At 45.9% G+C, this 22,972-nt stretch overlaps 2 protein-coding genes and 1 non-coding gene across 6 annotated transcripts in view; 1 reads left to right on the top strand and 2 right to left on the bottom strand.

The window, feature by feature from the left end:
* bptf (bromodomain PHD finger transcription factor) overlaps positions 1–11,525 on the bottom strand; it is a 24,302-nt gene extending 12,777 nt beyond the window's left edge. For 2 of the 4 annotated variants that reach the window (XM_017416582.3, XM_017416584.3), the window contains exons 1-17: positions 10,806–11,525; positions 8,908–9,730; positions 7,627–7,847; positions 6,731–6,910; positions 6,465–6,623; positions 4,717–4,914; positions 4,504–4,583; positions 3,934–4,286; positions 3,560–3,691; positions 3,251–3,380; positions 3,026–3,161; positions 2,662–2,925; positions 1,133–2,582; positions 884–1,008; positions 487–615; positions 249–399; positions 30–153 (exon numbers count right to left, since the gene is read on the bottom strand). In XM_017416582.3, the coding sequence (XP_017272071.1) occupies positions 30–153; positions 249–399; positions 487–615; positions 884–1,008; positions 1,133–2,582; positions 2,662–2,925; positions 3,026–3,161; positions 3,251–3,380; positions 3,560–3,691; positions 3,934–4,286; positions 4,504–4,583; positions 4,717–4,914; positions 6,465–6,623; positions 6,731–6,910; positions 7,627–7,847; positions 8,908–9,730; positions 10,806–11,301 (5,151 nt within the window). In that variant the 5' untranslated portion in view covers positions 11,302–11,525. The remainder of the gene's footprint in view (positions 1–29; positions 154–248; positions 400–486; positions 616–883; positions 1,009–1,132; positions 2,583–2,661; positions 2,926–3,025; positions 3,162–3,250; positions 3,381–3,559; positions 3,692–3,933; positions 4,287–4,503; positions 4,584–4,716; positions 4,915–6,464; positions 6,624–6,730; positions 6,911–7,626; positions 7,848–8,907; positions 9,731–10,805) is intronic. The other 2 variants (XM_017416583.3, XM_037978809.1) reach the window with 2 other exon arrangements.
* Positions 11,526–12,270: 745 nt separating this feature from the next.
* trnas-aga lies at positions 12,271–12,352 on the top strand. Its single transcript has one exon. It is a non-coding gene; the product is annotated as a tRNA-Ser (tRNA).
* A 5,352-nt stretch (positions 12,353–17,704) lies between these two features.
* The window catches only part of grb2b (growth factor receptor-bound protein 2b), a 30,522-nt gene continuing 25,254 nt past the window's right edge, over positions 17,705–22,972 (bottom strand). The window contains exons 4-6 of the mRNA XM_017416801.3: positions 22,725–22,847; positions 21,730–21,898; positions 17,705–20,088 (exon numbers count right to left, since the gene is read on the bottom strand). Coding sequence (XP_017272290.1) covers positions 19,903–20,088; positions 21,730–21,898; positions 22,725–22,847 — 478 coding nt within the window. The 3' untranslated portion in view covers positions 17,705–19,902. The remainder of the gene's footprint in view (positions 20,089–21,729; positions 21,899–22,724; positions 22,848–22,972) is intronic.

A 22,972-nucleotide genomic window follows, 5' to 3' on the forward strand; every position in this document is an offset into this window, starting at 1 on the left:
GGGGTTTCCAGTGTGTGCTGCGTTCCCACCTGTTGGGCAGCCAACCTGGCCTGCTTCAGCTGATTCTCCAAATGGGCCTTGACTTCCTCGGCCGTCTTCAGGGTGCTGCTGGTCTTGGCGGGATCCAAACCTTGTGCCTTCTCCCTCTCCACTCTGTAACACCAAACGTGGTGAATCAGAGCTTCATTTGGAAAAAAAAGCAAGGGATGGAAAATAAAAAAACAAACAAACAAACAGAGTTTCCCCACCTCTCTGCAAAGGCTCGGATCTCCCAGAGCTCCAGCTCCTCTTCGGGTATCCACGTCTCCACAGCCACAGGCCCCGTCTGCTTGGCCGGTTCCTGCTTCTTAGGCCTCAGGGCACTCGAGCGCAGGCCTTTCCTCTGTGGAGTCGGGGTTTCTATCCGTGGAAAGCAATAACTGCTTGTCAATCCTGAAAACAGGATCAAATCGTGCACCAACTCCAAATAAACAGATACATATATACCTTTGGGGGTGTCCTTGTTCCCGAGGGGGCAGATGATCTTCCTGATGCAGTAGTCCGAGCGGATGCCATAGGGCCCCACGTCTCTCCGTTTTATAATCTCTGTGGTGATGATGTCTGTGTCTGTGGTTTCTGATATAAATAAACAAATAAATCGGTGAATCCTCCGTCTTCCAGATGATTATAATCATCATAAGTTTTAAAGAAAAGGGAACTGAACTTCTCTTTGATTGTCCAAACATTTTATTCTTCATTAACAAGCTTCCTCGACTATTTAGCCTCATATTAAAAGCATCATTTATACAATCTAATATCAGGAGGTTCGTACAAATAAAAGAAGACAAACCGATGGATGACGGAAACCGGGGAGCTTTTTGTTTGCAGGGTTTTTTCCCCTCACCTTTCCGAGTCGTCCCTACGGCCGAAGAGGGCTTCACGGCCATGTCGTCCCACCTCAGACAGGCCCACAGCAGCCTCAGCATCAAACTAACGCCCGCCAGAGACCTCACGGTTTGCAGCCGGTACCTGAAGAGTCCGAACAACAAATAAGGAATGCTTCACGCAGACAGCTGTCGCACTTCTGGGGCACTTCGGGCAGGAAGAGGAGATTATTTCTGTCAGAATACAAGTTTAATGCAGAACTACTAACCTCCATGTGATGCCAAAGGTGGGCCGAGGTGAGGGGTAGGGCCAGATATCCAGCGCCGGCTTGGCATTGTAGCTAAAGATGGGCACTTCTTTAATGCCCGCCTTCCTCGCCATCCTCTTCAGGTCATCGTTCGGCAGGACGAAGAGGCTCTTCTTGCTGCTCTTGGTCACAAACTTTCGGTAGGAGGGCAGCGCGGTTCCCGAGCGGGCCTTCTTGGACTTGGAGAACCGGAGAAGGCTGACCCTGTCTCTAGTGGAGTACTCTTTGCTAATAGTCATGGAGCCAGCCGGCAAGGAACCGCAGGGACTCGTTTTGGTGTCGTGAAGTTTTTTCTTCTGGGCGCCGGAGGGACTGGGACCAGAAGGAAGCCAGCTCGTTTCTCCTTGAGAGCTTCCGCCCGGCTTGCTAATACTGCCGGATGCGAGTGAATTCTGAGACTCCTTCGAGGCGTTCGTGACGGAGGCTTTCACGCCGTCGCTGTTACTGCAAACGTCCGTGTTGCTACTGTTGAGGAAGGAAGCGATCGAGGATTCGAGCTTCTCGGGCGCCGCCCCCTCACCGTCCGTCGGCGCATCGTCACTCCTGTTCAGAGGTTCTCCTCGATCTCCAACGTGGTTCTCCAACTTCAGGACTTTGAGAGGAGGAGGGTGAGCTGTGTTCGAGAAATCGTTCTGTGCCAGATTTCCATTCATCAGGGATTTGACAGGCTCCTGGTCTGGACCCGAACCAACACCCTGAACTTGACTCCCAGGCTCCGAGTTGATGTTTGGGTCCGTCGCTGCGGTTCTTCCGTTCACCTGCGACGGACTGTTCCTGCTTTGGGTCTCCTCCGTGCTCTGCTCCATTTCGTCATAGCCACGTTTCTTAGGGTTCTCCGTAATTTGAGAAACCTCCTCCTTCAGTGGTTTTTCGTCGTGTTCGGCCTTCTCTGGCTGACAGCTGGTTTTGCCGCCGAGCTCGGACTCTCCGTTCACTTCTTTATTGGTACAGGCCTCCTCCTCGGTTCTAGGGTCCGATTTGATGTCCACGCTTTCGGATTTCGTATCCTGCTGCTCAAAGTCGAGCTTTTTAACCACCTCGTCTTTCACTTGTAGGTCCTCGTCCTTCTCTTCTGCTTTCACAGCCGGGGTGACGGCAGGCGGCTGCCTGCTGACTGCTGACCCTTCAGTCTTGACTCCAGATGGGGGCTTGGAGGCGGCCGCCTGCCTCATCCGCTCCAGCCTCTGCTTCTCCTCCAGGGTGAACTGTTTGACGCGGCGCTCCAGGAGCCCATCCAGTTTGGACGGCTTCACCTTCTTCTTATAAGCCGTCCTCAGCTGGAAGCCCTCGCTGACGTTCACGACGTTGTAGAAGATTTTCGACGCCGCGGTCTCCTCCTTTTTGGGCTGTTCGGGTGTCTGAGTTGGTTCGACTGCGGCGGCAGAAGACGGGCCGTTGCTTTCAACTTTATCTACGGCAGAGAAGCCCACAGGTCAGCTGACGACAAGAGCAAAGATCTGTCAGACAAAGAACAAATTTCAAACGTTTACCTTTTGCATCAGATGAAGCGGGGCTTTTCTGGCTGGAATCGATCTCCATTTTTTCATCTACGCCCTTCTCTTCAGCAGCAACTTCCCGCTCCTCTTTGGACAGTTCTTCTTCCTCTTTGGTGGTCTGAGGTTTGCTGTCATCAGGTGAGGAAGTGACCGGTGAGTGGTCCTCGTCTTCTTTGATCCGAGTTGCTTCCTTCTTGCTGTCTGTCGCCTCTTTGTGTTTTTTTGTGCGAACGACCGCGTTTTCTTTATTCATCTTAGCTGAAAGGAACCAAAACCAGTGCATCAGAACCTCAAATGTCCAAAATTTTTAAAAAAAGAAGATATATTAATTAAAATCAATGACTTTGAGGAGATTTACCCTCCAACTCTTTACGGTAGTTTACGTTTGTGTTCCCTGGCAGCTTTGGAACAAAACGGGGCACACGGGTCTTACTGACCCAGATCCAACCACCGTATCCGGTCACTCTGTACTCCTCACCCTTCTGCTTCCACACCTTCGGAGGAAAACGAGGATAAAAATCAAACACGGCTAATAATCGGTCCACTCGGTAACCCGGACGGCTGAATGCTGCCGTTGTTTCACCTGATGCTTGATGGGGATGGTGTACTTCACCCACGTGGCCTGCTGCAGGGTCTCTTCGTCCTCAAGTTTTTTCTCGCGCTTTTTCACCTTCTCCTTCTCTTCCCGCTCCATGGAGGTCATACGATGCAACCTGACGCAAAACGAACGCGCGGAGAATGAGGCCCAAACATAAAAGCTGATTGGCTAATGCTTGAGAACTAAATGACGCTGCGTGAATTAGTAACTGTAGATGGGTTGTTTTGTCTTTCTGAAAGCATACAGTGTGTGTGTGTGTGTGTGTGTGTGTAAAATGCTTTTTGAGTCCTTTACCTTGTGTGTCCCAGAGACTCTTTCCATACAGGCAGCATAACCACGGGTTTGATGGCACACTCCAAAATAGCCAAGGCCAAAGCAAATTCCCTGGCTTTGCTGCACATCTGCACTGCTTTGTTCCAGTTGGTCCTGCAAAAACAAACAAACAAAAAAAAAAACAACAACATGTAAATCATTCAAATAAAAAAATGAGTTTGCAGAAACTGAAACCTCATTTCTGTATCCCGAAATGAGTTATTTTTATTTTCTGTGGTGATGCTTACGAATACGACAACATCTCGTTAGTTTGCTTTGATTATTTATAAGGTTTTTTTGTCCTGTTATTGTCAACAGCGGTGAAAGGTTTGCTTTGAGGCGAAGTGAAACCGCACCTGTGCGAAGCCCAGTTGGGGTGCATGAACGGTCCCGGCACGTTGGTTTCCAGCTGGATGATGGTGAGCCGGAGCGTGGAGACGGTCAGGCTCCGCGAGCCGTAGATGGAGCCGTTCCACTTGAACTCGGAGGCGGTGGTCAGGCTGAACTTGTGGGAGAGGTGGCGCTTCTTGTCATAATCCTCCCGGTGCTGGTGCTTGTTGAGCGCCAGGACGTTGGTGCTGTACTGGTTCTGGTAGACCCGGTACTTGCCCTCCTGGCCCAGTTTGAACAAGTTGTTCAAATTCACCGCCAAGTCCCTCTTCAGGAAGCTGAGGCGCGTGGTGTCACCAGCAGAGCGGACAGGGGAAGACTGAAACACGTGCAGACACAGACATTGTAAATAGGATTTTATGGGGGTGTAATAAAGCAGAATTTGTGAACAACTTTTATGAACAACACCAGAACATCAGCTGCTGTGTACAAAGTAGTTATTCCAGTAAACTTTAGCTGATTTCAGTCACACACAAATAAAGTAATTTAACATTTCAGCTACTTTTTTTGTTCCAAAATCCCCCAAGTTGTCTTACCTCTTTGCTGCTTCTGTGCATTTGGTTTTTAGATTCTTGTCCTGTTACTCTCTCGGTCTTGACCCGTTCATTGTACTCGTCTGTCAATCAAGAACCAGATGACAACATCGGCACCAGAAAGATAATTTGACACATCTAAACTCGTTGTTTTTGTTCGTTTTATTGTCTCCGTTATCTGAAAAACAAGAGTCAGCGAACCGCATGAAGGCTTACCCATCCCATCCTGGCTGGTGAAAGAGGACTGGGAGGACCTGTCAGCTAGGTCGGGTGGTTCCAGCTTACCGAGCCCATCGGGACCCGAAACCTGGCCGCCGTCACCAGCTGCCTCTGGCTGAGACGATCGCTGCTGGGGCTGATCTTGAGTTGGTGACGAGTCGTCACTTTGTGCAGATTCTGACTTCTGGCTCCTGTCTAAATAAAAAGAAATTAAGAGAAATATAAGTATAGTAAGCAACAACAGAGAAACTGAAGTTATTCCTAACAATGAGCCCATGATATGGATATTTAATACAATTCTTTTTAATTTTGTGAACAACACAACCAAGCTGTACACCTGCTGCCGAGCCAGAGTAAGACTCCAGCTCTGCGGCTCTTTGTTAGCAGGGTAGCAGGTGGGGCTTCCAGGCAGAGGGCCCTTTGTTTGAGCAACACAAACCCACCCAAATGTCCATAAATTGGACTGAGAAAAAAAGGGGCTGCCTGCAGCAGACAGGCGCAGCAGTTGCTGCCAGGGGAAGCCATCTACCACGGCGCCAAAAACGAGCTTTTCGGGACCACCGAGCGCTGGAGACGATCTGAAGCACAGGACGAGGAACCGAGTGGCTGATTTTTCTACAAATGCAACAGAATACAGGAGAAAAGGGGCTTCGGATAGCTTAGGAGGTTCTAAGTGGATCATCCTCCTACCAACTAATCAGATGCTATCTGAAGGTAATGACGAGTATCTTACCAAAAACAGAGCAAGTTTAATTAAACCACTATAGCAGAAGTCTTCAAATGATAAAACTCTGCCAAATGAAGTCTTATCTGGATCCAGATCCGTTGTTAAATTTCAACAGAATACATTTTTTACCTGTGCAAGTTCATTTTTTTAAGCATTTACTGTAATTAATTTTAAGTGACGCAGCTTTTCTTGTTTTTATGGTAGTTTTCAATGGCTGGTTTTCGTCTGCAGAGAGAAGTCAACCCGTGGAAACGTACAAAGAAAACACTGAGTGGAGAAGACAGACCTGGCTGTCACTAATAGGGAGAAGTGGAGAAGTTTTTAATCCAGACTGAACGAACTCCTACTGTCCGAGAGAGTAAAACCTGTTTGTCTTGTGTTCAGAGACAACCGGGACTCTAAAAATCTGCAATGTAAGGCGTTATTACAAAGTTAAACTAATTATCTGAGCAATCAGACGCCCTAAAACCTAAACTGAGAGCACAGAAAATAAATGAAAGTCTGACAGATCCACCAAACACTGAGTCAACATAAAAATCCTTACTTTCTAAAAGCAAAGAGTGGATTTTGACACGCCTGTTTCAAAAGCTCTTTGTTGTACTTTTAAACGCTGATTTTCTATTTACTACAAAAAAAAAAAGAAAATGGGGAATTCAGGACCTTCGCTTGGAAAACTCGGCCCTGCTGATTTTTAATTGAAGACCCCTGCATTATAGCGCTGATGTGCTCAAACAAAAGAGGAGAGTTTAATAGGCAGAGATGAGTGCAAAGAGCCGCTATGACTCGTTTCACATCCATGAAGGGTGACAAAAAGAAAAAAAAAACCCACCTGATTATTCTCTGGCATCAAGCATGTATCGCAGAATGAGCCAGAGACACTATTAGTTTGAACATCATCATTACAGCTAACTTTTCTACTCCAAGTTTAACTGTGAACACAGCTAATTAAAAGGTAACGATGTGGATATGAGCAGCGGGGGGTGAGGAGGAGGACGAATACTGGATGATTCGGGAGTACCTGTCGCTCCCTGCGTTGCCAGCGGCGAGGACTCCCCGCTGCCCTGGTTCCCAGAACGATCCGCTTCTGTTTCGCTGTTCTTCTCCAGCGGCGGTGTCTTAAGCGCAGCTGCATCCTGGGCGGCGGAGGCGGGACGATCCGCTCTGCTCTTCTCTTCTGCTGCGGGGAGGACAGAAGGAGCAAACGGCGCCGGCTGAGTTCTGCTTTCAACATCTGTGGAAAAACTGCCTAAAACAAGCTGGTTTTAAAAAAAAAATCTCTTTTACCTCGGGAATTGGTATCATCCACGTTCTCTGCGTCCCTCGTCTTGTCCGGTTGTGACGGGAGCTCGGCGTGGACCTCGGCGGCGTTCACCGAGCCGCCTTCTGCTTCCTGCTTCGTCTCCTCCGCTCCGCTCTTCGACTCCAGCGCCTGTCGCCTTATCTTCAGCCGCTCCAGAACCACATCTATAAAACACATGGCATTATTAAACTTCAGACATAAAAAACAACTATTACGTAACTGGAACATCAACACCTTGAAAGACTTGGCATTTGAAGACAACGTTCAAGTAAACTGAAATTTCATATAAAAAGGAGAATAAGAAGTACTGCTACTAGATTAGGGTTATTAAATCGGAAAATAAAAGGTTTGTTGGGGGAAAATCTGTCTCAGCCAAGTGCAAAAGCTTTCCAATGACGAGTTGATTGTGTTACAGTCAGCCAAACTGGAGGTTCTTCTACTTTCTTCTATCTCGAGCTGCACCCCCACAGCCGCAGCTAACGGTAAAACAAAGCACCTCGCTGTCACTTTCAGACCTGGAATCAATCTTTCTGGTGACACGAAAGAGAAGTGTGACAAAAAAAACCTAAGAAATACCGCAGCCTGACAAACAGAAACGGAAACAGCTGGCTACGATCTTCGAACCGATCTGACTTCTTGGAGGAAGGCTGAGGGGGAAACGGTTGCTTGTAAGAAGAAGAAAAATAAATTTTAAAAAAAGCCACATCCAAGTGTCACCTGTGAGGAGCAGTGAAGCCCGAGGGGACCGTCTGAAATGAAACACCTTGAGCGCGGAACCCCGCTGCTCACGGGAACGTCAGCACTCTTCACCAAAACAACGTTCCACTGCTGGACTACTCAGGTTCAACTGGTTTATATGGGCGGCGAGTAAAATCTGTACCGTTGACAGCAGCGAGGTAGGATTTACTGCTTCCACGAGCCCTGTTGGTGAGGTCCTCTGTGATGTCCATGTGGGCCGTCACTTCCTCCTTCGTCTCCTCCAGGATGGCATGAAGGTCCGTCTCCCAATACTCCTTATCCAGACACTCCATGAGCTCCTCCAGCTGGGCCTTGGAGCTGTAGTACCAGATCTTTTTCTTCTCGTGCTCCCCGTCCTCCTCGCTGCGGAGAGACGAGGGGGATAAATGAATCTCGAGCATCTTCTACCACATCGTTGGAAGACAAGATTACCGGAGAACTTGACAGATAGACAACAAACGTGGGTACTAAACTGGTTTTAAGGTTAGGCTAATCTGTCAAGACTGCTCATCTAGTTCATTACACATGAGTGGAAAACAGACAAATGATCCAGTATTGCCTTATAGTGATCATGAATCCAGTGGAAAAAGGTTACGTTCAAAAGCTGTTGGAGACATTCATAAAAAGCATAAACTGTCTGAGAGGGGAAAACATGCTGGACTTTAAATTTCTTTTATTATCTCTTGACAAACAAAAACACTGAAAGTTATGGTGACGATTTTTTGTTGAGCAAATTCAACAAACCTCCACAGATTCAGCCTTTTTTGTATTATAGGACAGACAAGCGCACACAGTGTAGAAAGATCATGTTTTCGACAATTGTAGTTAAATAGCTACAATTATGCTCGTTTTGTTTAGTTTTTTTTGTAACTGAGCCAACTTTAAAGGGCCCGTTTGTGAAGGTTGAAAGTGGTTTTGGATCTTTTCTCAAATCGCCGTGACACGTCTGTGTGACGCTCCGAGGAGCTTATTGGGTGAGGTTAAAGTGACTGAGTTCTCCATCTGTGTGTCAAAAGCTGGGGGACCCACCATCGGTCCAACGTTCCGCAGCACATTTAGCTGAGTTCTCGCTACACCTGACATGTTTCCATAATCCAAATAATCTAAGATAAATGCTGATTTAACCCTCCCGAAGCCCTCAGGAGAGAGAGAGAGATAGAGAGAGGTACAGAAGAGTTTGTAACTTCTGATTAATTTGACCCGAAGGCCACGGGAGGGTTAAACTATAAGTTGTGTCCAACTAAATAACAAGCTTACCTCAATGGGTTTTTTTTCTTCTTTTGAGAATGTGATAAATTCAGCTTTTGCTTTACTATGTGATGCTCATTTATATTATCAGATTGTAATTTTACTGTAATGTGTAGCAGGAAATACAAAGAGGTGGGTCACCTAAAAGAATTACACAATGAGGGTCCTAACTTACATGATAATCCTTCGATTGAGGAACCAGTATTTCCTCTGATGCCGATCGTATCCAATGGGCTCCTGGCGGATGTAGGGCCTGTTTTTCTGCGCCTCGGTCACACAGTTTGTGACCCCGGGCACTTTGTGTGCCACGCAGACCTCACACTGCCACTCGTCCTCTGGGACAGCCTCCAGCGGCGGCTTGACACACTCCAGGTGGTAGACCGCCGAGCAAGTCTCACAACACAACAGGTCGCCCAGGCGGTGACACACGCGGCAGTGGTCGTCGTACTGCATGCTGCCGTCAGACATGAGCTCCTCCCGGGCGATGTTGGTGGTGAGGAACTGATCCACCAAGAACTGGAGCACCCGGATCTTGCTCTCAAGGGGCCCGAAGGGATACTCGTCCATCTCCAGGTGTGGCAGAACGTGCTGGAACTCCCTGTCACTTTCACAGTAAGCCCTCAGAACCTCAGGCCACGTCATGCCGTCAATAAAGTACAGAGTGGAGTTGACGCTGTCCTTGAGGTCTGCGGGGCCGAAGGTAGTGTTGGAGGAGTCTTCCTCGCGCAGGATGGCCTTCAACAGAGAGCTGTGGGTCTCGGCTATTAGCGTGCACTGCTCCTGGCCAATGAGCGCCGCACAGAAGTCCTCAAAGCGGAAGAGGGAGAGACGAAGCACGCTGCTGAAGTTCCGCAGCACCTCGTAGATGGAGGCGATGTTAAGCAGCTCCTCGTTGGGCACCAAAAGATCCTCGGAGGTTTCTGGAAGCTCAAGAGGAGGGATTTCCTTGTTCTCCAGAGTGGGAGTGCGAGGGCGGGGAGCCCGCATTTTCTTCCTTCCTGTGGAAGTAAAAACAAGAGAAAAGGCCGTTTGAAAAAACACAATTTAAGCTCTTTAAACAAACAAAATAAGCTATTTTTAATACTTAGTTTTAAACAAGCAATTTAACCAATTACATCATTATTGAATTATCCTAATGCTGTAGTAGTCAAATGTTTTTAATATCCATCTATTCAAAACCAAAACAAATAGTATTTTTTTTAATGGAGGTTTTTTTTGTTGTTTTTTTTTTATATTTGTGTGCAGCTTATTTGCCAAATTTGTTCACAGGTTTTTAAATTTTAATGATAATACAACTATAATAACCTGAAAGTGACAGACTTTTGCTACTTTGGCTAAAGTTGCTCTCCACATGCCGGCTAATGTCATTATTAGCTTAATGAGACAGCCTCATCCTCCGGCATGCAGGGAAAACACTGGCTGTCAGACAAGGAAAATACCCTTCACGTTGGTCAAACCTCACATTATAACTGCGTCTGCACCAAGAAACCACCACCTGTACATATTAAAGAGTACATTTGCTGAATTGACTCGTTTTCGCGAAGCGAATGTTGATAAAGTGTTAAAAATAGCAAACATGCTAGCCAAGCTAATCATGCTAGCTGCGTCTTCTAGTTTACTTATTAGTTAAATAACATATAATTTCCTATTTATCCAAGTTGTTACAACTGGGAACAGGGAAGAAATTGTAAATAAAGTTGCTAATATCTTAAAAAGAAGGACTGACAGGGCAGGCGACATGAAGCTATTGTTGCTTGCTAGCATTAGCATGCTACGTCCCAAGTTCTTTTAGCTTAGCTCTCTTTGCGTCTCTTCTTGAAAGGCTTGTGAAATATTTCGCGATAAATGGTGATGTGAGAGGAAATCGCAGGGTTTCGCTTTGATCCACCTGCAGTGGCGTTTGGCTGAACCGAATGAGGCCCGCTTTAATAAAAGTGTGCATTCTCCATTTTGAACAATAACCTCCTTCCTGCATTGCTCAGATTAAGGCAGGATTTTTCTCCCCTAACCCCGGTGGTGCTAGCTAACGCTCCGTAGCCCGGGGTCTGACCGGTAATCGTGAGGTTTATTTACCCGGAGTGCTGGCGTGAGTGCTCTGACTCCGAAAGCTGCTCTCCGTGCAGATGCTGGCACCATCCTCTTCCTCCTCCAGCCCATCATCCTCCAGGCAGTCCGAGTCCTCTTTGAGGGCCTCTTCCTCCTCGGACTGGGGTTCCTCCTCGACGAACTCGTCCTCCTCGGACCTCAGGCTCACAGCATCCTCCTCTTCGTCGCTCTCGTGGTCATCGTACACCACTGTTTTGGGGACCGCCGCCCGCCGTCCGCCGCGACCACCCCTGCCTCCTCTGCCGCCGCCGCCGCCTCGACCCCGTCCCCTGCCCCGGGTTGACGTCGCTTTCCTCTTTCTGGCTGATTTGGCGGTCTCCCTCGAGGGGCTCTCGGCGTCCTCGTCCCCGCTGTCCCTAAACTTGGGTTTTATGTTCCTCCTGGGTCTCAAGCCCCGGGTCGTGGCTGGGGACGGGTCCTCGGTTTGTAGCGGTTTGGGCGGCCTGCCCCTTTTCCCTCTCATGATAGGCGAAACCTGTTATATTACGAGCCCGATGTTCGCGTGGATCTGGCATACACGACGGCGAGCGGACTCGGGTGACGCCGTAACCCCGCAGCAGCAGCAGCAGCAGCCACCACCTCCACCTCCACCCTCGCGCCTTCCCCCGAATGCGAGAGCTCAAAACGTTAGCCCGGCGTCCCGTTCTGGTTCGCCTAGGGCCGCCATTTTTCTTCTGTGCCTGTCTGGCTGAACAAACAGCAGGCCCTCGCTGGAGGAGTCACGTGGTCCCGCCGCTTCCAGCTCAGTGGCAACAATGAGAGAAATATCATCCAAATGATCCCCCCGTGTTTTAACTCGCAGGACGGCTCCTTTTCGTTTATTTATTTATTTTTTGTTTAACAACACGGCAAAACTCACGGTTTGACAATAATAATAACAAAGCAGGAGGGAAACACGGAATATGCAGTAAATATAACAGCTCACTGCTGTAGGGTTAACTCTAAAGTGGCTACTTTATATTATTAGCTTCTTTATTGTTGGTGCATTAGGCAGCAAAAGTAAGTTTAAGAATAATTTAGACCACGTAGTTGCAGTGCAGCTAACTAATTACAACAAAAAATGTCAAATCCTGTTATCAAATACTGTCAAGAAGCTAGCTAAAACATCATGACTTGACACGAATTGTGCACTGACGTTGACATGTATACACAATGTCGACGTGTGTCTTATTTCTCTAACTGAATTACAAAACAATAGTGGGAAATGTAGAAAAAGCGCAATAGCATGAGTAGTTCGACGAGTGCGGGTAGACATTTTAACATAACCTTAAAGAGGTATCTTTAGGTGTCGATGCTGACATTGTTCGACTGCAGTGATAGTTTAACAGACTAAAATATAATAAAAGGAGCAAACAAACACGTAAACAGCTGGAAAAATACATTAGCCATAGCTAGGGTACATATTTCTATATTATGACGTAAACACATATCGGTTGTCGTGGCCGAGTGGTTAAGGCGATGGACTAGAAATCCATTGGGGTCTCCCCGCGCAGGTTCGAATCCTGCCGACAACGAAATTTATTTATTTTTATTTTGCATATGTAACACAGAAATTAAACACTTATGACAGGACACGACAACATTCCCCGGCTACATGTCGTATTTTCGCGTATAAACCTGGAACATCTAGCTCTACATCTTCGGGGCACCAGATTTCCAAAACGTTACATAAATGAGAAAATGGCGCCCCCTGCCGTGCGGAAGGACTCACTGAGCAGAAAGAGGTGCATGAGAGCCAGTTTTCTGTGGCCTATTTCTCCAGTTATCTACAGTGCTTGAAAAGTAAACACAAATCTGGTCTACTCTACTAAATATTGTACACTAAAACAGTTCACCAAGGCAAAATGAATAGACAGATAAACACTAATTTCTGTAAAACTGGTCTGAACAAGTTGGATGCCAAAAACCCCTAAAGAAGGCCTTAAAGGTAAGGCCACTGGTGCCGTTATGGTTTCTTCCCAACAGGATATGAATGTTGGTGGAACAATCCTTTTTTTAGTGACGTGTTCAAGGACACCACTTTTATTATCAGAAACGATGTAAAAGAGAATTCAGTGTGATCAGATTTATACATTTGCAAGATAATATCCCTGATGCACAGTGGAAAACATCTTTTTACTTCTTTTTAATTCAGATGTTCCCTTTTCAGGAGGCGCCGTAGCGAGTCGCCCTCCTCCGTCTAACTCCTCTGTCCTTGATCCAGCTTCCTCCATGTCCTCTCTGACTGCAACCCTCTCCCCTGCCACAACCTTACAGTCCACCGCCTCCCTCAGGTTACTTCTTCTACACAGACTGTAGTCTACCTGCGTCCTCCTGCCTCCACTCTTATAGGTCACCCTGTGTTCCTCCCTCTGTTGGAAATAGGTGCTGACTACAGCCGTTTCCATCCTCTTGGTAAAATCCACCCCCATCTGTCCTTCCTGGTTCCTTTCCTTGACACCAAACCTGCCCCTCACCTCCTTGTCTCCTCTGTTTCCTTCACCAACATGTCCATTCAGATCTGCTCCGACCACCAGTCTCTTTCTCTTCTACATCACATCCAACCTGTGGAGCAGAACCACCGACAACATTCAGCCTCAGACCTTCTCCCTTCAGACACATCATCCTGTCTGACACTCTCCTCCTCACCATTTACCCGGGCTCGGGGCCCTCCACAAGAGACACACTGGCTCGTTTGTCATCGGAAACGAGAAAAAGTGCGGCGCAACAACCAGCAGGTGGCAGCAGTGTGCAAGAAATGATTGCGCAAAGAGCCCCGGGTCAGGGTGAACATAAATCATTTCAAATACTACTTACATAATAATAGTTTTGGTAACTGTGTGATTTTTACCATGAAAGTGTGGTTTTTATTTATCTGAAGGAAGTTTTTTTTGTTGTTTGCTTTTATGTTCTGTAAGCTGCAAAAGCCCCTCTTGAGAGTTTTGGCAGCAGCATTAACCCCTCAGGCAGGGGTGACAATGGAGCCAATGTTCCCAATGGATGAGCAATTTGCATGAAAGACCGGGTCGAATGAGATAAACGTCACACGGTGGCGTTGCGACACCGTTTTGGCAGGTAGTTCAGGCCGATGGAAAGCCTACAGCATCAAATGTCACTTTTGCATCCCAGTTTGGCCCTGAACGCCAAGTCTCAGCCGTGGCGTGCCAGAGAAATGCACGCGCTCTGAAATAAGGGATCTGATAACTTTGTTGCAGATCTGATGTCTACATGGAGACATTTGCTCATGACTCTACACGGCCCAACCTTATCCGAGTGCTCTCATTGCTCATGGCAAACAGTAAACATGAATAATAAAAAAAAGACTTTACTGACTCAAATTAAGGAACTTTAAAATGTCTCACAGCTTCTCTAACACGGGGGTAAGGGCCCGGGAAGCGTGGATTTTGAAACAACAGCGTGCTGTTCAGACATATAGCTCTTCCTCTTCTTCTGTGACTCTGTTGTGCTCATTCTGAATCATTCTCTGTGTAATTGTGTTACTTTTACAAGGCGTTGGCTTCTCTTTATGACACGTTTGTCTGATTATAGGCACCGACTTCTCAACATTTTTGCGTCACTGCGATTCCAGCTGGCCCAAAGCTCATCACCGTTTATCGGCCATCGTAGCCGCGATCGCACCTCTCAGACTTTTGCTTTTTACCGCCCGCCGCAGAAGGACGAAGGCAGATGATCATGTTTTGACCCGTGTGTGTGTGTGTGTGTATGTGTGTGTGTGAGACCAAAATATCTGATGATTATACGGCTTACTTCGATGGAGAGTCAAATTATGCTGACCATTTCAGTCTAAACAGGAGTGAAAACATCAGAAACTAGAAGCACTCAGAGAACACAAACGTCCTGAATGTGATTAAAAAACAATGCAATCATGATCTGGATCAGCACCGAAATGTCATCCATTCTTTTCTGTTTCAACCCCAACATTTCCTGAAGATTTCCTCCAAATCTGATCTTTAGTTTTTACCTGATCTTTGCTGACAGACAGACAAATAAACAACGGATTCAACAGGAAACAGAACCTCCTTGGTGAAGGAAACAGAAGGGTCACATGTAGGAGCAGAGACAAGTTTTTAACACAGGGGTTATTTGTTACCTTGACCTTTGACCCCATGAACCTTGAAATCAACAGACGCAATCTTTAATCCAGCTGTGCAGTTTGACATTCCTACAGGACACAGCTGCAGAGTTAGAGCAGTACTGTGACGTTGACCTTTGACCCCATGACCTTGAATTTAACGGCGATCACCCTTGACCTAAGAGGTGTCCAGCTGTGCAGTTTAATTGTCCTCCATCGCATGGCTGCATGGTTAGAGCACAAGGTCAGCTGTGATGTTGACCTTTGACCCCACGGCATTGAAATCAACAGGGATCACCCTCGACCAGCTGTGGAGCTTAACGTCCCTGTTCTCCAGCTGCAGAGTCAGCGCAAGGGCTGAACTGTGACCCCGACCTTCGACCTTTGACCTGATCCCCACCAAGACCGAATCTCCCGCTCCTCGCAGCATGTTTGACGTTTCCTGGAGATGTCTTGAAAATCCGTACGTATCATGTTAAGTAATCTTGTGTACAGGAGGACAGACAATTAGACGCCACCGAAGACATAACCTCCTCGGCGGAAATAACCGAACCGGTGACGTTCAGGAACCGACACAGACGGGGGGGCAAGGGTTCACGCCGGTGATAATCTCCGAAGCTCTGAACTTGCAAATCCTCAAATCATCTTAAAACGTCCTCGCTGAAGGGAGAGCGGTGGGGGGTGGGGGGGCTTTTAAAGCGGACTGCCACGGTGGCACCATATGGCAGCTTCGTCAGGAGGCAGAGGTTTTACTTTGGCCTTACAGAAGCCAGCTTGGAACTGCTTGGAAACGTCAAACATGAAAGGACGCACCGAGGCGGGCAGGGGGGGACATTATTCTTTCTTTCTTTTCTTTTTCCAGGCTCGGGACACGTTGAGTGATTTCCAGATGAGAGGACGAGGAGAAAAAAGGACGGCGGCGGCACTGATGTGACGGGCTGCAGCCGAAGCGAAGGGAAGAGAGGAGCCAGAGGGCAGAAGAAGAAGAAGAGGAGGAGGAGGCCTGCTGCAAGTCAAAGCGTGGAGCAGGCGAACCTTCCGCTGCACGGTGCTGCGTGCAGAGCAACCCCGATCTTTGATTCGAGAAATGAAATCATCAACTTCCTTTCATGTACGCACGCACGCGCGCGCACGAGGAGATCCACAGAAACCGCTCACGTCTCGGCGCTCTCAGACACTTGTTAGAAGGCAATGCAGACTCACATTTGCAAGTGCATCGATATCCTGCGCTGACGTTGAGGGGAACCACTGGCTGCACCAAAGCGCTCGTTAAACATCTGTGTTTGTCTGTTAGCAAAATATCTCCTGAACCGCCGGACAGACTTTAATTGAAACTCGCAGATTATAATCCCTGGATGCACATCTACTATTGATTGTCTTTTGGAGCCAACTCTACATAAGATGGCCTCCACTGTTAAGCCCGCTTAGAAAACACAAAACTGACTACAATTCAGTTTGACAAATGTGACCCATGCTGGGTTTTAGGTAACGCCTTATTTTCCATCCGAGTCGCTTCGAAAAGAGACGTAGTTTGTTAAAACCTGGCAACAAAGCTGGTTTAGGGGAGTGTCGGATTGAAAACTGGATTTTTATTGGTCTGGACGGACTGTCGAAACCCCCGAGCAAAACTTTATACGAAGGGATTTCCCGGCTCTACAGCAAGAAGGCAGAGGAAAAAAAGGTAAACTTTAAAGGGCTACTTTTGAAGATCTACCCGTTAGAAAACTTTAATTTTAAAAGGTAGATCAAGAACATTTAAGCTATTTTAGTTAGCGCGATCAGCAGGTGGTGTCTTACTGTCTCATTCCGAGCCGATCTCAGCCTGAAAACTCTCGCATCCTTCAAGGAAAACCAGCAGAGAGAAAGCGGAGCGTTTCCTGCGAATGTTTCCAAACGATATCGTCATTGGAATGTCAACGTCAGGAAACCGCAGACACAAGCCGCGCACCAAACAATATTTTTAGTAATCGGATGAAACCACGCTCCCATAAACGTCCACGGATTTAGACGGCGGTTTAAGGGACGCTAAAACAGAGAGCAGTTTGTAAAAGAAACCTGAGATTTACAGGCCCCAACAGGAGCTTTATCTGATGGGTTTAGCCTTATTTTGACATCAAAACGTTCATATTTACTGCAAATGTTTGTCCTAATAGCTTGGTTCAAGTCTTCTTTGATACATAATAATGATGATTTGGTAAAAGCGTTTCTATAGCAACAGAAAAAGCTTCCTACAGTTCAGGGCTTAAAAGTGGCAAGAGTCTACAGCCTCCTTTTAGCTTGTGTAAAAGTGGATGTGGGGTTTCTTTCAAAATAACAGGAAAAAAAAATGTTTTTACAATAAGTTAGTGTAAAATAAGAAGTGATTTTATTTCTTTAAATGCTGCTTAATTTAGCCAGAGTACTGTTTATGTTGCATTTTCCACAGTCTGCCTTTTAAATACAGCTATGTGGAATAATCTCACCGCTGAAGGCACAAAAAGGCGATGTTTTTCTGCCCACGTTTGTTGTGTTAGCAAAATATCTTGTGACGGTAATCACTGGGTGTACAACTTGGGTCAACTTCCAGGTGGACGCTACAGCCGAGAAACCTTGGAAATCAGAAAAAAAACGGAGACAGTTTCAGCGTTTGAGCTGAAATGTGGTGTGGTAGTAGCCGAGGGTCATTCCCAGCTGGTGCTCTGACGGCTGGCTTTTATCCGTTTTTAAATTACTGAACACGGTCATCGAAATCCCACGAACCAGAGGACGGACTTCACTGAAACTCGCAGGAAGCAATCACTGGACGTACATCGGCAACTGATTAACTTCTTTATTTTACATATTTGTCTTTTAGAAAATAAAGGAGGGAATAGAGTCTGGAAACAATGTTCTTCCATTATTTTCTTTTTTTTTTTCCCTCCCCATACTTATCCAGGGAGAAAAAAAAAAAAAAAAAAAAAAACTAAAACGAGATTCCAAACTTTTCAAGACTCCGTAGGAAGCGTGTATTTGAAAAACAAAAACAAACAAAAAAAATGCAAAAAAAAAATTAAAAAAGAGCAAAAAGACAAAACGGTGTCGTTAAGTAAGACGAAGTAAGTAAAAGTCCTACGCTGGCGAGGGCGAACGTGACGGTGGAAGGCTGAGCTCCGTCAGATGGGACGTCTTGGATTATTTACACTTACTGTCGATGCAGAACTGGCAGAGGGGGTGTGTGTGTGTGTGTGTGTTGGGGAGGGGGGGGCTCAAAGTAGCAGATTGGAGACACTGAAACACCAGAGAAAGGCACTATCCAGAGAGAACGAGAAACAGAAACCGACGCAAAGGCAAAAATACGAAAATGTTTGACCAAAAGAGGAAAAAAATAATTAAAAAAAAAGGAAAAAAGTGCTCGACCAAACACCACATTGAACACACACAGGAAAAAAAAAAAACGACAAATTACATCATTTCAGCTCATTGTTAAAGTTTTAAAATAAAAAGACAATCTCTCAGTTTTCTGGCGTGTAAATCGGCTGGGGGAGGGTGGGGTTTACACGCCGCGATTATCCAAACTCCGCCCCCTTTTTCCACGTGCAGGCAGAACAGGGGGAGGGGTGGGGGGGGTCTGCATACGCATGCAACTACTGGGTTGGAATACAAACGGTAACTAGCTGTACACATCCTTACACACCACTCTATAAATGAACACTAACACGACTGCTTCAGCATGGTTTGCTTTCTTCGTTTTTTTGTTGTTTTTTTTTAAAAATCCCTTGTATTGGTTGTGGTTCAGTTCTCCGACCGCGCTTCCCTCATGTTTCGTCCGTAGATCCAGTCAGCTACATTCAGCGCCAAAACTAAAAATGGCTGCAATAAATACATTGGCTTTAAAAAAAACAAAAAAAAACAAGGTAGCTTTTTTTTTCTTTTCTTTTTTCGTCTTTTTTCTTTTTAAATACAGATTTCGCAGCATTCATGGCTCTAGTTGCTGGTCGACACTAACTTCCTGACAGGACTAGCTCCTTTCGATGACTCTCGCTGTACTTGCATGACAGGTAGGAGAAATCTTAAAAAAGAGAAAAAAAAAAAAAAGAACTCGTGATGACTTAAGTGTCACGATCCGACGTCTCAGATTAAAACAAAACGAACAGAAGAGGACGAACAAAACTCGACGGACAATTTCTCACATTCTAAAGTTACTAGGTCTTACCCAGACTAGCAGAAAGCTGAACATAATTTACAAATGGAAAACAATTTGTGATGAGGTAAAACGGACAAACATACAAATATATAATATATATTCTTAAAAAAATGGATTCTCTCTATACTTGATTCTTTTATAAAGCCGTCGGCTAAATGTACAACGCCCGCACGCCGATGTTGTTACACATGGAAACTCGCTGTTATTCGTGACATCATCTCTTTCTCTTTTTTTTTTTCCAAATTTTAAAACCACTTTTTATCTTTTTTTTACATTTTTATATATTTTTTTTTCAACCTTTCTTAAAAACAAAATTAGGATTTTAAATTTTTTTTTTTTTTTTTTTTAAACTGGTAGGCATTTTATTAAAGTGAATAAATCAACATGCGGCGAAGGAAAGAAGGACGACACGAAGGCAGAATGTTAAGAAGTTGAGACGAGAGAAGTGGGCGGGGTGGGGGTGGGGGGTGGGATCGCTCGGTAATCTTCACGGTTGGTTGCGTTGCGCTTTTAGTTTCTCTGCGTTTGGCTTTTTGTTTTGTTTTTTGACTTCCCTCAGATGGTTCGGTCCTCGCTGAGGCGTGCGGCAGGAAAGTGAACCTTCTTGATTCGGCTCCACTGCCGCCCACGTAGCGACGCCTACAACGGCACTACTCCCATTTTTTCTCTCAGTTCTTTGCGTTCTTCCTGCTTCTGTGGGACGGCCGAGAGAGGTGTGTGTGTGTGTGTGTGTGTGTGTGTATGTGTGTGTGTGAGGGTCGGATGGCGGGGATGACGATGGTTAGGGTGGAGGGTGATGGTTGTTGTTGTTGTTAACACGGTGGGACTGTTCACATGTTCCGGTTGACAGGGGTGACGTAGTTGCGGGGGAACATGCCCGTTTGGCCATGGCAGCCTCCTTTCCACCAGTTGGGGTCCGAGTTGTCCAGGACCTGAATGAAGTCGCCGCGTCTGAAGCCCAGCTCGCCCTCCTCCTGGGGGTCGAAGTCGAAGAGCGCCTGCACGTATGTGGGGTGCTGATCGGCCAAAAACAAACAAAAAAAAGGAAGATATTGTGAAGCAAGTTAATAATAAAAACAGAGCTTAAAGCAAAATAACGCCACCTAACCTAAAATAACATTTCCTGACAGCGGTACTCTGGCATTTAAGAGACATTTACACAATCAGTGCAGCTTTGGAACGAACTACTGTGAGATGTGTGAAACTGGAGTCGCAGTTAGATCCAGGGTTTCAATTCACTATCACACAAAACTATTCATTTCTGTTATTTCTAATATCCTGTGATGGTATTCTACAGAGGAGGGACAACGTGAAATAAAATATAACAAAATGTTATGTTTTATGTTTTGAAATGTCTCTCACAAACATCCTCCAAATTCAGTTCACTCTGAGCAGCACTGAGCAAAATGGCTGCTCCGTGTTTATGTGCCTTTAGCATAAAAATCTAAAATTAAGATTTTTGATTTACCATTTAGGATGCTTTTTATTACGAAACTGTGCGTTTAAAAGTATCAAGCACTTTTAAAGGACTTTATACAGAAATCAAACCCTTAAAATTGAAGCACCTGAATGAACCCTGGAGCTCGTTAGTCCCGTCAAACCTAAACTCTCTTCCTACAAACCCCGGCTACTCAAAAAAAAAAAAAAAAAAAACACTTCAAAGTTGTTATATCCTTTAAAATCGGGGGGAAATGTTCTGTAATGGTGTTCAGAAGCTACAATTACTGTCTAACATTCAAACTCATTCTCATGACTAATCTAAAATAGACTGCATGAAGTAAAAAAAAAAAAGAGAAAAATCTTTTTAAAAACTGCAGAACAGCTCAAACACACTCACACACACTACCTCAGTCTGTTTTCTTGCCATCTTACACACACAGACACACACACACCCTAGCAGTAAGCCATTCCCTCTCTTACCTTTGCCTTCTCCTCTTTCTGTCCCTCAGCCTTGCAGTCTGCAGCTTAACCACAGCTAACATTTCACTTTAAGAGCGTTTTTTTTTTCCTGTTCTCCTCTCGCTCGTCTCGACACCATGAGGGAGTTTGACGATACGAAACACCAACATAAGCCTCGTGACACTAACCGCTTAGTTATGGATTGAATTATTATTATTATTAATCATTAATCAGAAAGACAAGCGCAAATGTCACTAAAACAAAGCATTCACATTAATTATTACCACATCTCACTAGTTTTACAAACATTACTGACATCGTCTCCCCTTAAAGGATGTATGCACGTATTTATGTCAAAACATTTATTAATTTAAGAATAAATAAATGTTGTCCCACGGTCTGATGTTAGCCGTCTTTAAGGGCCTGTTTGCATTTTTTTTAATTATTTCGAGGGCACTTCCCACCCTTCCTGTTCCTCTCTGATCGTGACTGAGTTTTACTCATCTTTTCTACAATCTGATTTCAGAGCGACTTCCTACGCTCGTGTCACAACGCACACGTTTCTCAACGTGGCGTTTCGTGGCGGGATCGTCTCTGCGTGAAGCCTGAGGCGCCGCGGCGTTTCGAAGCCAGCCGCAGCGTTTTTTTTTTTTTCAAAATTCTCAGCAAGTGAAAAGTTTCGGCGGGTGTATTGTGAACTACATATCAAAAGGTTTATAAATAATAATAATATATATATTGTTTAGTCAGCGTCTTACCTGGGGGACCTGCTCTATGTCTCGCAAAAATATCTGCTGGTTTCGGGAAACGGAGGTGGTGCGATGGTAATCCACCAGCTCGTTGAGGGAGTTGAACTTCACCACCCAGAGGAAATACTTCCCGGCCCCGTCACGTAGAACTTTGAAATGCTGGACGTCGTTTCCGAACCTGAAGAAGATCAGAAAGACGTAGAACCGTGAGGGGGAAATACGCACACGTCTTAAAAACGGCAGGATCGTAAACGTTGCAGGTTGGGACACAGAAAAAAAAACAACAACGGCAGAAACTTGTGACCCAAACTACAGCTGGTGGACGTGTCCAAACCCTGCCAATAATAAAATCATAAAAATGCAACGGGAACAACTTTTATGACTTTACAACAGCTGCTTTTTAAACGTTATAGCAGCGTGCTGTCAGCAATCAGCTTTAATGCTTTTATTTCTTGTTATTTCGCGGCACACAGCGGGGTCCTGACCCCACCTTTGTAAACCGCTGCTCTGGAGCAAAACGCCGTTCATCTGAGAAAAAGAACAAACTGAAATAGATGCAACCAAAAAGACACAAACCTCCCTGATCCAACAGGCAAATAAATTGTCACGGACATTTTTTATTTTTAAACCGGTTAAATGGAAGCAAGACAGTTCAGGCTGTGATCCACATTAATATTCATGCAGTTCTTCCAGAAACATAAAGATCCGACAGCGAGAAACAAACTGAACCAAACTGCACGAACGACTGGCGTCTAAAGCCGTATAAAAATGGTTAAAAGGAGAAAACCACAAAAAGTGACAAGAGCGCACTGCCGCAGCTTCACCAGAAAAAGGAAACAACTCTTGATGACTCAAAGGTGCCAAGTATAGGAGCCGAGGCCTCTGATTCGCTTCAGAGGAAACGTGTAAGCCGATGTGAGGATAATAACTAAAATGGTATTTGCACAGCGCGGATTGTGACTCATGCTCCTGTGTGCAACGTTTTTTCGACTCGAGCTACTCACTTGACAGAGAGGGAGAAGTCGCCCGGTGCGCTCTCGCTCTCCCGGATGAGGAAAGCGCCGTCGTGCCTCTGTTTGTTTAGCATCTCCTCTGCTTTGGCCCGAGGAATCTTGCCGAAGAACCACCTGCAGGAGCAGAGCGGGACATGCGTGAGCCGATCGCCAACCTGTTGGATTTTATGTTACGTATTTGAGACGCTTGGCTCCAGCGAGAGCAGCTCTGAGGCCTCACAGAGAAGAGCGGGGGTGGG

This window comes from Kryptolebias marmoratus, linkage group LG12 (assembly GCF_001649575.2).
Source record: "Kryptolebias marmoratus isolate JLee-2015 linkage group LG12, ASM164957v2, whole genome shotgun sequence".
Classification (NCBI taxonomy): Eukaryota; Metazoa; Chordata; class Actinopteri; order Cyprinodontiformes; family Rivulidae; genus Kryptolebias; species Kryptolebias marmoratus.